This window comes from Gambusia affinis, linkage group LG09 (assembly GCF_019740435.1).
Source record: "Gambusia affinis linkage group LG09, SWU_Gaff_1.0, whole genome shotgun sequence".
Lineage (NCBI taxonomy): Eukaryota > Metazoa > Chordata > Actinopteri > Cyprinodontiformes > Poeciliidae > Gambusia > Gambusia affinis.
The window spans coordinates 993,016-1,007,769 of record NC_057876.1 but is presented as its reverse complement, the minus strand read 5'-3'; the positions used below and the strand labels follow the sequence as shown (position 1 = coordinate 1,007,769).

The 14,754-nt window shown below is 41.0% G+C and overlaps 1 protein-coding gene across 1 annotated transcript in view; it reads left to right on the top strand.

Annotated features, from left to right (window-relative positions):
* Positions 1-14,754, top strand: part of gfra3 (GDNF family receptor alpha 3) — a 49,704-nt gene that overhangs the window by 23,560 nt on the left and 11,390 nt on the right. Inside the window, exons 2-7 of the mRNA XM_044127319.1 lie at positions 1,767-2,063; positions 7,508-7,579; positions 8,405-8,759; positions 9,283-9,392; positions 11,067-11,201; positions 14,042-14,178. Of these exons, the coding sequence (XP_043983254.1) occupies positions 1,767-2,063; positions 7,508-7,579; positions 8,405-8,759; positions 9,283-9,392; positions 11,067-11,201; positions 14,042-14,178 (1,106 nt within the window). The remainder of the gene's footprint in view (positions 1-1,766; positions 2,064-7,507; positions 7,580-8,404; positions 8,760-9,282; positions 9,393-11,066; positions 11,202-14,041; positions 14,179-14,754) is intronic.

The window sequence follows — 14,754 nt, the reverse complement described above, 5'->3', positions numbered from 1 at the left end:
CATTATTGCATGACTTGCACAAGGGGTCCGAGGTGATGAGGAGTGTGGTGTGTGTGAAACAGAGGAATGGACCAGGAGTCAGGTGGAAGAGAGGCTGACGATACAGAGGTGTGAAAATCAGAATGGAGTAAAGACAGAACAGCTGCATGTGAATGGCAGACAGGTGGAGGAGTGAGGGGATGGAGGTGGATGAGCTATGTCCATCCCAAACAACAGCCTGGAGGAGATGGTGAAGAGGAGGATGCTCTGTGAAGTTGAGGTTGAAGATGTGTGACAGGAGGCTAAGTGGGGGACTAAAAACAAACATTGACATCATGGTTGTGAGATCTGCTGGTGAAAGGGTGAACATGAAACTATCAGAAATGTTTGACAGCTACTCCTAGGGTTAAATAGTTTTGCTGTAAGCTGGTGTTTACAACTGAGTCCTCTGCTTTTTCCCCCCAATTGAATTAGGGTGGCTGGTGTCACAGTTAACTGCAAGAAGCAATTCATGTTGACACTGCTGACCTTTGTCATCTTTATTGATCCCATAGGGAAAGAGGGAGAATCCATCAATTACCAGCTGAGTGGCCCAGCCTTTGCATAAACTCCATCAGCAGAGTAAACCTGGAAACACAAAAATAAGACACATCCAGGGCTGCACAGTGAAACAGTTGGTAGAGCTGTTGCCTTGCAGCAAGAAGGTCCTGGGTTCGATTCCCGGCCCGGGGTCTTTCTGCATGGAGTTTGCATGTTCTCCCTTTGCATGGTGGGTTCTCTCCGGATTCTCCGGCTTCCTCCCACAGTCCAAAAACATGACTGTCAGGATAATTGGTCTCTCAGAGAAAGGACTGTCCATTCTTAACATTTTGGAATAAGAAAAAATGCATCTTATGAACACATTAACTCATGTTTTAGACTACCTATTGCTGGCAGATGTAGACTGACTGAGCCACTCCAACACATTTAGAGATGCTCAATATGTCAGCACCAATGTCAGTATCAGATGACATCATCATTATCATTTATTTTAACATCTCAGTTTTGGCCCCATGAATAAAAGTAGGCCGATATTAACACATAATATTTATTTCCATCTTGTTGCCATTTGTTTCTGGAGGTCGGTCATATGGTATTTGTTTGATAGTGATGCAGCAAAGAATTGTGGGAGTTTAACAGAAGCAGAGAAACAGTGGTGAAGTCAGCGGGGTGGTCGTTTTATTTAAGGTATCAGAAGGGCCATGAAATGTCACATATGAATAACGTCTGTAAATATCAGTTGTTGATCATAAGGATAATATCTGATATCGATATCGGCTCAAATGTTCTTGTCGATGCATCTCTACATCCATGACCTGCATGTTTGGGCTTGTTGCTCTTCTGGAAGCTGATCATCATGTTTTAAGCCCTTAGCTGTCGTCCTTCCAGGATTGTCCTCTGAAGTTCAACATCGCTACATCTTACAGTGATGACAGTGTGTCCATGGAGATGCACTGTGAGTTTTCCCCTCCATGTTGGTTACAAAGTCCCATTTAGGGCAGCTCAAGTTTTTCCATGTTTGCTTGTCAACTTCATGGTATGTAGCAAACTGCAAACAGGACCTCCGATGTCCAATTTCCAATGACTTTCTTGCTGTAACATAGCAAAGGTTAGATGTCATGTTGTCACACAGCAGCACACTGAATGCGAGTTTGATGGCTCTACCTTTGTAAGACCTTGTTGTTGATATCTACTGCTCCATTTTTCAATTACTATTGAAATCTTGTCCTTTTTTTCCTGTTTCTCAGGTGTGACACTCTCCACATCCCAGATATTCCCCTTCCCAGCTCCTGTGACCGACTGTGTTGAAGCTCACCGTGTGTGCTCCACTGACCCGCAGTGCGAGGCGCTGTACCGAGGCTTGGAGCTGTGCGCTGTCGATGCAGCAGTCGCACCGCTAGGGGACCAAGAAGCATCTGAGTGCCTGGAGAGACAGGACGCCCTGTTGGCCAAACACCCGTCACTTCTGGCCTGCAAGTGCCAGCGTGGCTTCAGAAAGGAGGAGAGGTGCCTCCGCATATACTGGAGGGTTCGCCTCCTGCCAGGTAAGCTAGGTCCCTGCTGGGGCTGCAGTGAGTTATAATAATATAACTCACTAATAATAATATTTATAAATATAACTTTATTTGGAAGGGACAATATACAGTTCAAACAGAAATGTCACCATTTGTTCCACTGTACCAGATTGTAGCATAGGCTAATTTGCATCTGTGTTCATTATTAACAATCATTTTTACAGACAAATAAATTAGGAAGAGTAATTTAGCTAATACATATTAGTTTCATCAATGACAAAGTAAAAGGTTACCCAAATCAATCAATTAAAACATACTTTATTGATCCCATAGGAAAATTAAATAACCAACCATTCTAAGTGTGTTTTCAGGTCATTAAAAAAGATTCTTAAATAATACAGAGTGAATTGAAGACTACTGTGTAATATGAAAGAGCAGTAGTACAGACAAGTAGATGCTTCTCTGCAGAGAATATTCTGCATCTTCTTCTGCTTCTCATGGAGTAACACTGAAAGCTAATATTAGCAAGCTAATTAGCCAGACCTGGTTAGCTAGACAACTTTGCTTTCAAAAGAGCATTACCTTTCTCTCAGTAATTGGCAGCTTTTAGTTCCCAGTCCAGAACTTTCTAAGGAGCCAGCTGTGTTTCTGTCTCTCAAAAGAAGCGTGAGTCGAAGCAGGAGAGGAATCTGTTCCAGAACTTTCTCCGATATTTTATCAAAAGACTCCAAGATGTTGGAGTGGTAACACAAACAAGTAAATGGTTTTTAAGCTATAACCTTTTGAAGCTGCCAAGGCTCCTGTGATGGACATGCAACCTGTCCAGGGTGACCCCGCCTCTCGACCTTTGACTGCTAGAGATAGGCACCAGCACCCCTCACTAAGGGATAAGGTTGTAGGATGGATGGATGGATGGATGGATGGATGGATCCAGCTCCACTGTGTTGGCCAGGGAAGGCTAGCATTCTCAAATTCTCCCTCCCCCGTAAGGAAAACATGCTAACTTGTCTTCAAACATTAGTAGTGCTTAGTGTTCAGGAAAGGTAAGCACATTGTCTCAACTAGCCACAGAAGATCCACCTCTTATGTACAGCTGTGACAGGAATGTCAAATCCACATTGATCCAAACAAAGAAAATGATTTCATCGGACAATGCTTCCCTGGATCTGTTCAGTGGCTGGCTGTGCATCACTGATCTAGGGAAGATATGACACCAGGATACTATGAAAACAATATACGTTAAGGCTTTGGTGTTGTTCCTCTCAGAATCATTGGTTTCTGTCATTCACGTGGATGACATCTTGACACTGTTTAATCTTTATATTTCCTTAAACCATTCCTATCCATCCATCCATCCATCCATCCATTTTCTATACACCCTTTGTCCCTAATGGGGTCGGGAGGGTTGCTGGTGCCTATCCCCAGCTAACGTTCCGGGCGAGAGGCGGGGTTCACCCTGGACAGGTCGCCAGTCTGTCGCATAAACCATTCCTACGGTAGTTGAACTCTCCTATAGAAACAGTCCTAAGAGGAGTAGCTGTGGTAAAACAAAAGTTGTTTCTGAAAGTCAACAAATTCATCGGGACATTAACTTAACCTCCAAATTTCTCCCATATCAGTCAAACTGAGCGTTACTGACTCATCTCACAACTTTAAGAACTGACGGCTTGAAGCTCCTCAGACACAACTGAGGGGAATGTTCAACTCTAGCAGGTCAGGACTGTTTTACTGTAAAGGCTAGAGCTGTTGTGTATTGAGCTATTGTACATTACTTAATAATCTGATTTATAGAATATTAAAGTGCCACTCTAGTGAAATGTGATCAGTCTAAGGAAAACAAAGATCTTTACATTTTTGCAGTCTGTCATTCTGAACTCTGGGCAGCGAGCATCTCTGGAGATCAATGACTCTTTTAACAGGAAGAAACTTTCAACTGAAACAGGATCAATATACCCAGACTTCACCGAGTCCATCATTTTACCTCTACAAAACAACCCCAACCATTACCAGGGTCTTTACTTTTAAAAGTTCACACAAAGTTGGAGGGGAAGAGAAAGTCTTTCACTGATCTGTGTGACCTCTGAGTCTGATATTTTGTACATTTACAAATCTATCTCAGTGGTGTGAACTTCCTGACATGTGGCTCAGTCAGAGGGATCAGTATGAGACGCTTTTATGTTTATTTGCTTTCCTACTCCCAACCTGACATGGTCTTATGTCAGTTTATTTTCCATATATTTTTCTCATTCTGTCTGCCAACAGTCTTCTCTTTTGACCCTAAACATCCTGAGATGGCCACACGTTCAAGTGTCGTCTGATGAAACGCCTCCACTCAGAACACAAAGAGTGGAGGCTCACCAGCACATCTGAAGTGCTGGTGTATTGTGTGCATTAGTAAGTGAGCTAACACTAGCCGGCAGACTCCTCTTCCCCTGTGGCCTATTAGTCAGTGGAGCATTAGTGTAATTACACACTCTTCAGTTCCCAGTGCTGCTAGGCCGCTCCAGCGTTTCATTACCATAAATATATGGCCGGGAATAGGATTTACATACATAAACATTTTACATGCCATTGGATTCTTGATTGAGTTTGTTCTTTGAATTGTGTTTAAATAATTTGCAGGACAATACAGCCTGTCCAGCAGCCCACCGAGGCTCTGCTAATGGGATTCACAATTGGAAAGAAATTGCCTGTAAATACATGGTTATGATTACTTTGCATTTTCCTTCTGAATTTATATATTTAATTTCTTCTACTGAATTTTATAGATTTGTACTAAACAGTTAATTGTCACAGGCTAATTGTGTTTTTCCTAATACTATCTATTAAGAGAACTTTAGCATATTTGTTAATTAATTTGATGTCTTCTTACAAATGGTGTCTGTTACTGGATTAGTATAAAACATTTAGCATAAACAGTCTTTCAGAATCTGCAGATTGACTATCAGGGTCACTGTGCTTTTGTTTCCTTTCATGCTTCTTTCTGTTTTTTCTTACTGGGATCAACAAATAAATCTTAAAACTGCAGTATGTAACTTTTACAAAAACATGTTTGTAGATTAAAGTTTGGTGGTCACAGCGTATGCAGCCTCTGGTAAGCTTTAAATTCTAGTGTCCTTAATGTCTGAGCTGGCACATTACATACATCACAAGACAAATGTTAGAGACTGGGTAAAACCAGATCCAATCATTTAAAACCTCAGAATCCACAACTCAAGCAACCAATAGTTTCTCCATAGCCAAGTGTACAGACATTCTGGATGACACAAGTTTTTACCAGGCTAAGCTTTTCCACATCCAGAATGGTTCATGTCAAGAGTTTCAAAGCTCAAAGGAATAAAACAGTAAATTTGCTGGAATATGTTCATCCTTCTGCTGAAATATACTCCTGGTCAGTTTAAAGATTTGTTAGTACAAATTGTCTTCATGTGGTAGACCTCTTATTTTCTCTACCTGTCAGGATCAGTCAACTTGAGGATTAGTTTTCGTAAAGTTATATAATTTGCTGAGACTTTTGTGTTGGTTCCTTTGTACAGTATATTCTCTTACATTTGGAGGCAGAAGTGTTGATCTGGCTTTAAATCCCAGCGGTGCTGTGTACTTCTGTTCCTCCATGTCTCTCTTTTGCATATGATGTTTTCCTGTCATCCAGGCTGTACGCTCACTGGGAGCAAACAAGAACAACAATGTTCTAGGTTGGTTTGATGCGTTCCTGACAGAAACCTTCTGAAGAGTGAGGCATTGAAGGAAAAGTACCAGTGTAGAGAATTCATTGATATAATGAATGTATGTATAAAAATGAATTAGAATAGTATGATGTACTATTTTAACCAAAAAATGACCAGTTTTTGAACTCTGAGTAGAAACAAGGGTTGGCTCAGTTTCTCCGGCAGAGTGACCGAGGGAAGCCCAGATCTCTGGGGCAGAGCTGACCAGGCATGACACATTCAAACACACAGCTGCCCAGAATGACCACAAATCAAACCAAGAGCAGAGAGGGAAAAACAATGTTCATCCATTGTATTTAATGCTTATCCTTACAGGTAGCTGGGGGCCGATTCCTATCTCCGGCTGTCATTGGCTGAGTGGTGAGGTACATAAGGAGGCTTGCTTTAAAGAAAATACTGTATGAGGGAGATCTCTGAGGCCCAGCTGGCAGAAGTGATGTAATGACAAGCTCACTTTTAGCAGTAAGATCCTAACATTTGGGGCATGTAGATGTTGATGGCTATACTGAGCACAAGACTGAAGCAGGAAACAAAGACGTTCATGACAGTAAGGCTCTTCTACACTGACACACATGGACATCTGTCCATACATTGCTTTGCCTGTGTTAGGTCAGATCTGTGAGATGGTGCTACCAAAATAGAAGAAATACTCAACACTTGTAAAGTCAGTATCTGAATGTACTGATTTCAGTGTCCCAGTGTCAGTGTTCCATTTTGTCAGCATTTACTTGGTCAGGAGGCATTACAATGTAAAGGACTGAATGGAGTCATGGTGCAGGAGTTATATGTAAAGTATGGCTGTATGTCTGTCAGGAGGTAACATTTAGAGGCTAGCAGTTCATCAAAGCCAGTATAGTGGATGCCTGTTTATCTACACCAGTGATTACTCTCTGCCACATGTATGAAATTATGATAGGAAACTCCAAACCAAGTCAGTGAGTACCATTTTTCATTTTGGATGTTTCTGCTGTTGGGGAGCTCTCTGCTCTGTAGGAAAAGCAGAAGGAGGTCTTTGTTCTCCCAATTAGCTCCTGGGAAGAACATGTTCAGTCTGTTCAGTGCAGAGAGCTGTTGGAAAATACACAGTCCTGTTTAATTTGCAGATCTAATTAAATAAATCTCAGGGTCGTTTATTTTGGTGACAGAGCAGAGTAGAGTTAAGCCAAGTTCAGCTATGTCTGACATCCTATTAAGGTTCCGTGACAGATTACGTATTTGAGTAAATTTTAGTCTTCCTTTATATTTTGAGTTGATTTTCCACTGGGTTCAGATCCTTTTAATCAGTCATTTAACTCAGAATTATTTTTAACCTATGCCTCTGTTGAATTTTGGTGAAATTCATTATGTTCTATAGGTGTAATCTGTAGAGTTTTCTGCGACAGTGGTGGTACATGTGAATTATAAGAATGACTCAGGCTGACATGGATGGATGGATGGATGGATGGATGGATGGATGGATGGATGGATGGAGTCATTTTTTCTCTTTTCCCAGTTGATTTAAAGTAGCAGCATACCTTTCTGTGAACTTGTTTTGGTTTGACTGTGGTACTGTGGTTGGCAGACTAAATGTTGTTCTAATTCATAATGATGCACTTTGGATGGGAAGAAGGGCGAACTGATGCTTTTCTGTTTTTGTCAGTTTTCTCAAATAACTGTTCTACTTTTATTCCTTTCAATCTGCTGCTATTCTTGCTGAATGTAGATCATCCTTTTGCCAATATTTGAATTTTTCTCTTTTTTCCACAGGAAAGGAGGAGCTGGAAATATCACCCTATGATGACTCTATGATTGACTCTCGCATGGCCTCTTTAGTGTCCGGTGAGATGCTCATCTTTGAAATATGGAGTGAAATATTTAAAGCTTAACTAAAAGCAGTCATCAGAAACAAGTCAACACAGCTTTGGTTATTACAGCTGGAAACTAGAGATCAGGGTGAAATCTGGGAATATTGATGACCTCTAACCATAACATTGAGAGCCACATAAAGACAGTTACAAAGTCAGCCTTCTATCACCTGAAGAACATTTCCAGGATTAGAGGTCTGATGTCTCAGTGTTAGAGAAACTCCTCCATGTGTTTATCTTTAGTTCCACTGATTACTGCAGCAGCATCTTCACAGGTTCTGACTAAAACATCAATCAATCAGCTGCAGCTGATCCAGAGCGCTGCTGCTGGTGTTCTGACTAAAACCGGGAAGACAGAGAACATCACCCAGTTCTACTATCCTCCACTGAGAGATTAGACGTAAAAGTGCTGTTGTTAGTTTATAAACAACATATGCATATATGTATTAATAACAATTGCAACATTACCATACAGGTAAATATGTACATCTGGTACAAGTTAACACAAAATGTATTTAGTGGCAACCACAGCCCAACATAATGTGTATCTGGAAACAGCTACATCTAAACATTAATTAAGTTTATACAGCACAATTCAATTAAGTTGAATACATTGAGATCCATTTGGTAAATATGTATCAAAAAGGCCAGATGGTTTCAGTTTGATGTGTTTCTACATGCAAAACAGACACAGGCTACAATGGGGAAGCAGGATATATGATACAGAATATCATATCATGTTTTTTACCATATTTAGTTGCTGGCTCTTGTCCCATTCTGTCCATGTTCACCCCTCCAGGTTCATCCTTCATGCAGCTGGATGGTGAGAACCAGTGCCTGAAAGCAGCACAGGACTGCGGCCTGTATGAAAAGTGCGGTGCTCTTCGATCAGAATACGTGTTGGCCTGCACAAAGCCAATGCCCAACACCAGCCGATGCAACCAGTATAAGTGCCACCGGGCCCTCAGGCGCTTCCTGGAGCGGGTCCCAGAGGAATACAGCCTGGGCGTCCTGTTCTGCCCCTGCACCAACACCCTGTGTGGAGAGAGGAGGAGAAAAACCATCGTACCCTCCTGCTCCTACCAGGACGCAGACAATCTGCAGCTTAACTGCCTCCACCAGCAGAGCTTCTGTCGCCGAGACGACCTCTGCAGGTTAGACATTCGACTAAATGGTAGTTTATAGCATTACAAATTACAGTGAACATACTTTTTAGGGTTTGTCTAAGAGTGTGAACAATTATTAAATTTTTCTAGTTGCTGGTAAAGAGGGCAGAGATTGTTTTTCATTTGTGATTTTTTAAGAATATGAGCTCAACACAATGTTTCCTTCAGAGGTGATGGCGATTTTATAAATGTCACAGATGTTTTCCCTTTTTTCCACTCTGGACAAACTTTAAGTGTAACAGCTGACATCAGCTATCAAAACAGCATCTGCCCCTGCACTGCTGCTGCCACCTCCACCTGACATGAGAAACGGTTCTGTGAACAACACAGAAATGAAAGGAGACACATTAATTTGGACATAAACAAGAATCTGTCAACACTGTGGAGAAAAATGTTACTGAACTAAAAACACTTTTCTGTCTAACCCAAATTCAGACACACCTAAAATCATTCACCTAAATTTTCTGCCCACTTTTTCCATTTGATGTGGAGCTGTTTGTGTTTTTGCCAGGTCCAGGCTTGCTGATTTCCTCAGTAACTGCCAACCATCTCAACTGACAGCCAGCAGATGTTTGAAAGACTCAACAGGCCTCTGCCTCCGAGCCTATGCTGGGCTTATAGGTACCGACACAGAGAGCACACATCACATGTTCATGTTGTTTCTTGGCCTCAGTATAAGAACCAGGCAGTAATTAATCTGGAGCTCCACAGTCAACATGATGTAGGTGGATTTTCAAGCCCAAAAACCGTAGAGAGGAAACCGGAAACTAACATTTCTAAAGGTCCAGGTTCAGGCTTTTAAAACTCTTCGTAACAAGTTATTATTTATTTTTATTTTTTTAAGTCAAATTAAGCCACTACAATAACAACTCTTCTTGTATATTGCAGCTTTATTCTCAGCTGCTAATAAAGAGACTAAAATGATATTTTAATAACGCTGACTCTCACCAATGACAATCAGGCCCTCTATATGTATGAGATTAGTTTTGAAAAAAAAAAACAAAACCAAAAAACAAAACATGCTTCACTAATATAACCTGCTTATGTCAACACACCACATAAATATCAATGGAAACAAAATGATATTGTTACATTTCAGTCTGTATTTAATATTTCCCATGCTCTCAAAGTAAATTGGAGGAACTGCTAGGCCAACGCTGTGGCTGCTGCCATCCCACTGAGCATGGCTGCCTCTGCTAATGCAGTGATAACATAAAGGCTGGTTGTCATTTTATCTGACAGGTTAAACTGAGAAACAAAACTGACACATTCACTGACACATTCACTATCGACAGTTTAGAGAAACGTCCTGACTTGTGCTGGGTAGCTGCTCCCCCAGTCGGCCATATTGGAAGTGTTGACATTATTTCCACATTATATGTTACAGCTTTACTCCAGATTGTATTAAGTTAATCTTGTGAGCTTAGTTTTCTTTTCAAATTTCAAACACTTAAATTTATGCTTGATTAGGATTGTTTATCCTACTGTGATTATTTGCTTGTTAATCAGCCTCGGTCCAGGAGTATTTTACCCAACAGGATGTTTCTCTTGATGAAAGCATCACTATGAATGAAGCAGTTGTGATGCGTACGGTTGTTGTGAAACTTTTGTCAGGACGCAGAAAGGCATGTTGAGCTATAAGTATGTTTATTTCAACATTAACTTTCAAATATGCCAAGATTAGTGTTTAGATATTGTTTCAGAACGAGTTGTGAATTGAATAAATGTGATCTAATGGGGTAAAGTAGAGTCTTCTCACTTTTGGCAATAATGGGCTTCATTATAAGGGAATGGTTTGATTTAGTAGCAGTAAAACTTCGTCTCATGGGAACGCTGACTTTGAAAACTCAAGATTAAAGTTTGAAGCCAAAAAAACAGCAAAGCTTAATTGACCCAGAATAACTGCTACATTCTTGTTGCAACGCCAAATGAATTTGTGCAAAAATAGCGAGAAGAAAACAGCAGAGCAGAGAGTTGATGGGTATGAGATAGCTGGTCAGGGCAGCAAAGTAAAGAGAGGCCAGACAGAGTGTAAAGAGAGATGACAGCTGACAGACGCATGTGGATGGTCGAGTGTTGAGTGGCTTTCTGCCAGCTCTGTTGGTGATGGACGAGTTCTGGATCAGACTCAGAGCTTTCAGACGGACATAACTCTTCACACCCTGTCAGAGAATCACAATCCCCGTTCTCTGATTTTAAACAATCAAGATTAAAGTGTGTGTATCGAATCCAGAGAAACATCCAGGGTATCCGGAGACATGTTTCCTGATGCTGTGCTGATATTCTGACCTCCAGGAACCATCATGACTCCCAACTACATCAGCAACAACTCTGCTGACGTGTCGCTGTGGTGCAACTGTGAGGGCAGTGGCAACGACTGGCAGGAATGTCTGCGGCTGCAGCAGCTTTTCACCCACAACAGCTGCCTACGTGAGTCCAGTCTGTGTGCTGATTGGTGTTCTCTGTTCGTCCTGGATTCACGTTAACTGGCCCATCAAAGGTTCATGTTCCTGTCAGTTCTCACCCAAACACATCGTAACACCACAGTGGTATTTTACACTTGAATTCCTGATCTCTCGTCAAATTTTTCCACAGTCCAGCCAATGAGTAACAGTTTGAACATGTTTTATCTAGTGCTGAAGAAACCTTCAGTAGTAGATATTGAAGGTATTATTCCATCATTTTGAGAGAATTCCCTGAGTGTTTTTACAATTCTGCTAAAGAAAGATCCTCCAAATAAATTTATGGTTGATCATTTTTAAAACATGATTGAAAAGAATATTGCCTCAATAGCATTTATTTTAAAAATGCCTAATAGTACAATTAATCCTCCACCAGAAATATTATTACAAAAAAGTATTGCCCCCCTTAAAAGATTTATTCTAGAATTCTACCTAATTTATGTTTGTTCATTCATTCATTCATTCAGAATTCCAGGATTGTGCTGCTCAGGGTGGCAGCATGTTGGACTTGTACATTCACTGAGATATTTTTATTGTTTTAACTTTCATTCCTGTCTTTCTGGGTAAAAAATTGATTTATTTGGACAACCGTTCTTTCTTGTTTTGGATAGTGTGTGGCTGGACTGGTTTTTATATTTTTCATACTTTCCTATTTAGTTATGACACAACAGAGTGCATTGTAACAAAACAGGTTGGCAGCTGGCTGGTTTATAACAGGGAGCAGCTGATTAAGGTCGGAAAAGCTGAAATAACTTCTCTGAATCCAGAAATCTCAGAGGAGTTGGAAAGGAGGCATGATGGAGAGCAGAGAGGAGGAAGTCCAAACCACCTCTACCATCCATTATAATGGGAAAAGTGGGATTGTTAGCTAACAGGAGAGATGAATACGAAATGATTTTTTGTGTCTGTTAAGGGTTAATTGCAAAGTTATCTCCAGTTGTCTGGACGACATCTGCTTTCACTAGTGGTTTCCCAGCCCAGACCAGGCTGGGAGGATTCTGTGCACAAAAACTTTTAAGCTAGCTTGTAGAGAGCCAGTTTGAGAAACACAAAGCTGCTGCCAGGAGCCACGGACAGAGCCCAGGAATGTCAGATGTTCCCCTGGCATGGCTTCACTAGATGTCTTTTATAAGCTTTTCTTCATGCAGCTATTGAACTATAAACCATATTTATCACTTAATAAACAGACAAACCTGAATGTGTCTGATTCTGTGACTCATATGCTATGCTTCATTGTAATACATCAGAATACTCCAACCATTCCCTTTGTTTATTTTATTTTATTTTTTTGTTTTGCTTTAAATTTTATTCAAAGAGCCATTAAATGGTTATAAATTTGACTTGTTGAGACCCAGACTGATGAGGCAACAGAGAACCTTTTCTGAAAGATGAGAGTCCTGTTACATCCTGGCTCAGCTAACATTACCTTTAAAAACATCATGGTGGTAGCAGTTTTTCAACCTGCCACAATTTATGGAACTATCAATTCTGCTTTCTAGCAGAAAGTCTGGAAGGAAAGTATAGACTTTGTGATTTAACATTTGAAAAATAACCTTTTCCCTTATTAACTGAAATCACCATTTGAAATCTGCTGTTTGCATTTACTAGATAATCTTCTCATAATGTTAAAATGTGTTGGATGATCTGAAACATTTAGGTGGGACTAATATAGAAGTTAGTAGGTTTAAGGAGGTAAATATTTTTACAGTTTGTATTTTGTTTTACATGATTTTGCCACTAAATTATTGTAGTTAAAATAATTCATTCTATATGTTTTTAGTGAGATTATGCTACTGAAATAAAATAAGAATTTATTTTAAGGCTTTTTTCACATTCTCAGCAGAGCTGCCAATACATGTCCTCTGTGTCTGTGAGGATCTGATTTAGTTAAAGGCATTTCTTAAGCTGCCCTGTGTTCGGCTTGTTTCTGCTGAAACAGAGCCTAAAAAGAGAAGAAAATCATTTCACATGGTTAAACGCTTCTCAGTCTCCCATGACGCTCTGCGTGGTGTTGCAGGCGTGTTTGAAAATAGTTTACTATAAAACCATGTTTCCTTCAATGCAGTGATTTGGCTAATCCGAACTAAGAAAACATGTTTTATTTGTCTTGCCTAAGAGAACCAAAGAAAGAGCTCAAAGAGAGCAAATGAAAAAGTGACTCTGACACAGTGGCAGTTGAATGCGACTGGTTGGCTTCCTCCTGCCTCCTGCAGCCGTCCTCACAGTGGGAGCAGCACTCTGCAGCTTTATGGCAGCGGCACGCTCCAGTCTTAGCATCTGAAAGGCTCTCACCGCCACGAGGAGCCTGTTGGCTCTGAGAGGGAAGCGGGAACATGAAGTCCTCCACCTGTCAGTCAATCACAGCGGCTGTCAGGTGGGTTTATCGATACACGCTGAGCTGTTTGTCCGAACACTAAAGCCTGGATCAATTCGTCAGGACACATCCCATAAAACTGATTTATCAAGCTGACGATGGCTCCGACAATAAACCTGCCAGATAGATATGTTGGTTCACACCCACTCAGATGCTGCATCACAGCGAACACACACACACACACACGCACACGCACCCACACACACACACACACCCACCCACGCACACCGGCACCAATCTTAGCCCCACCGCAGCAAACACCCAGACTAGTTAGACTAACATTTAACTATGATGTTTGCTCTGATTTCATTCCAATCCTGAATCTGAAGATCTGGGATCCGTGTTCCCACTCAGCTGTCAGGCTCCTGAAGGCTGGGGGCTTTCTTTTCCCACATCTGCTCAGAGGTGATGTGTTGATGTGTGTGTGTGGACAGGGAACTCCATCAGCTGGATGGGAAACCCAGGATCGCTGCCCTCTGACCCCAGTCAGCCCCCCGCTCCCAGACCATCTCCACTGGTCCAGAAGGACGAGCTGCTGAACAGTAACCACCTGCCTGAGCTCAACAATGATGTGAGTATATCATCGTGTTCACATTTCAAATGAGTTATGTTGGTGAGATTATAGAGTCTAGAATCCAGAATACATGGACTGTAAATCCTATAGAGTGGAGCTCTAGTATTTGCGGGGATTAGTGACCACAGCTACATGAGAATGTATTTGATTTTTATTTAACCTTTATTCTACCAGGATCACCTCACTGAGATTGAAAGTCTCTTTTATAAGAGAATCCTGGCCAAGACTGGCAGCAGCACACAGAGGCTACAACAAAAACAGAAGACAATAACATCGTCATTAAGTCACGAATTAAAAGATTCTTTGGTTAAAATGTTTGCAGAATCCAATCCATACCATTCAATCTACAATCGGATGAATGTTAGAATTAGTTCCGCATATGAAAGTGACACAAATCTGATTATTATTTTGTGGGGAAAGCTGAAAATGTGGCTACTGGGAAAGAGAAAATACACTTGGGAAAAGAAAAAAAAAGTAAAAATGGAGTTGAGTTTCCGTGTGAACACAACTTCCACCACTGGTCAACACATGTGGATCAAATGATCTGGGTCAGCATGCAGTGAAGTTCTACAC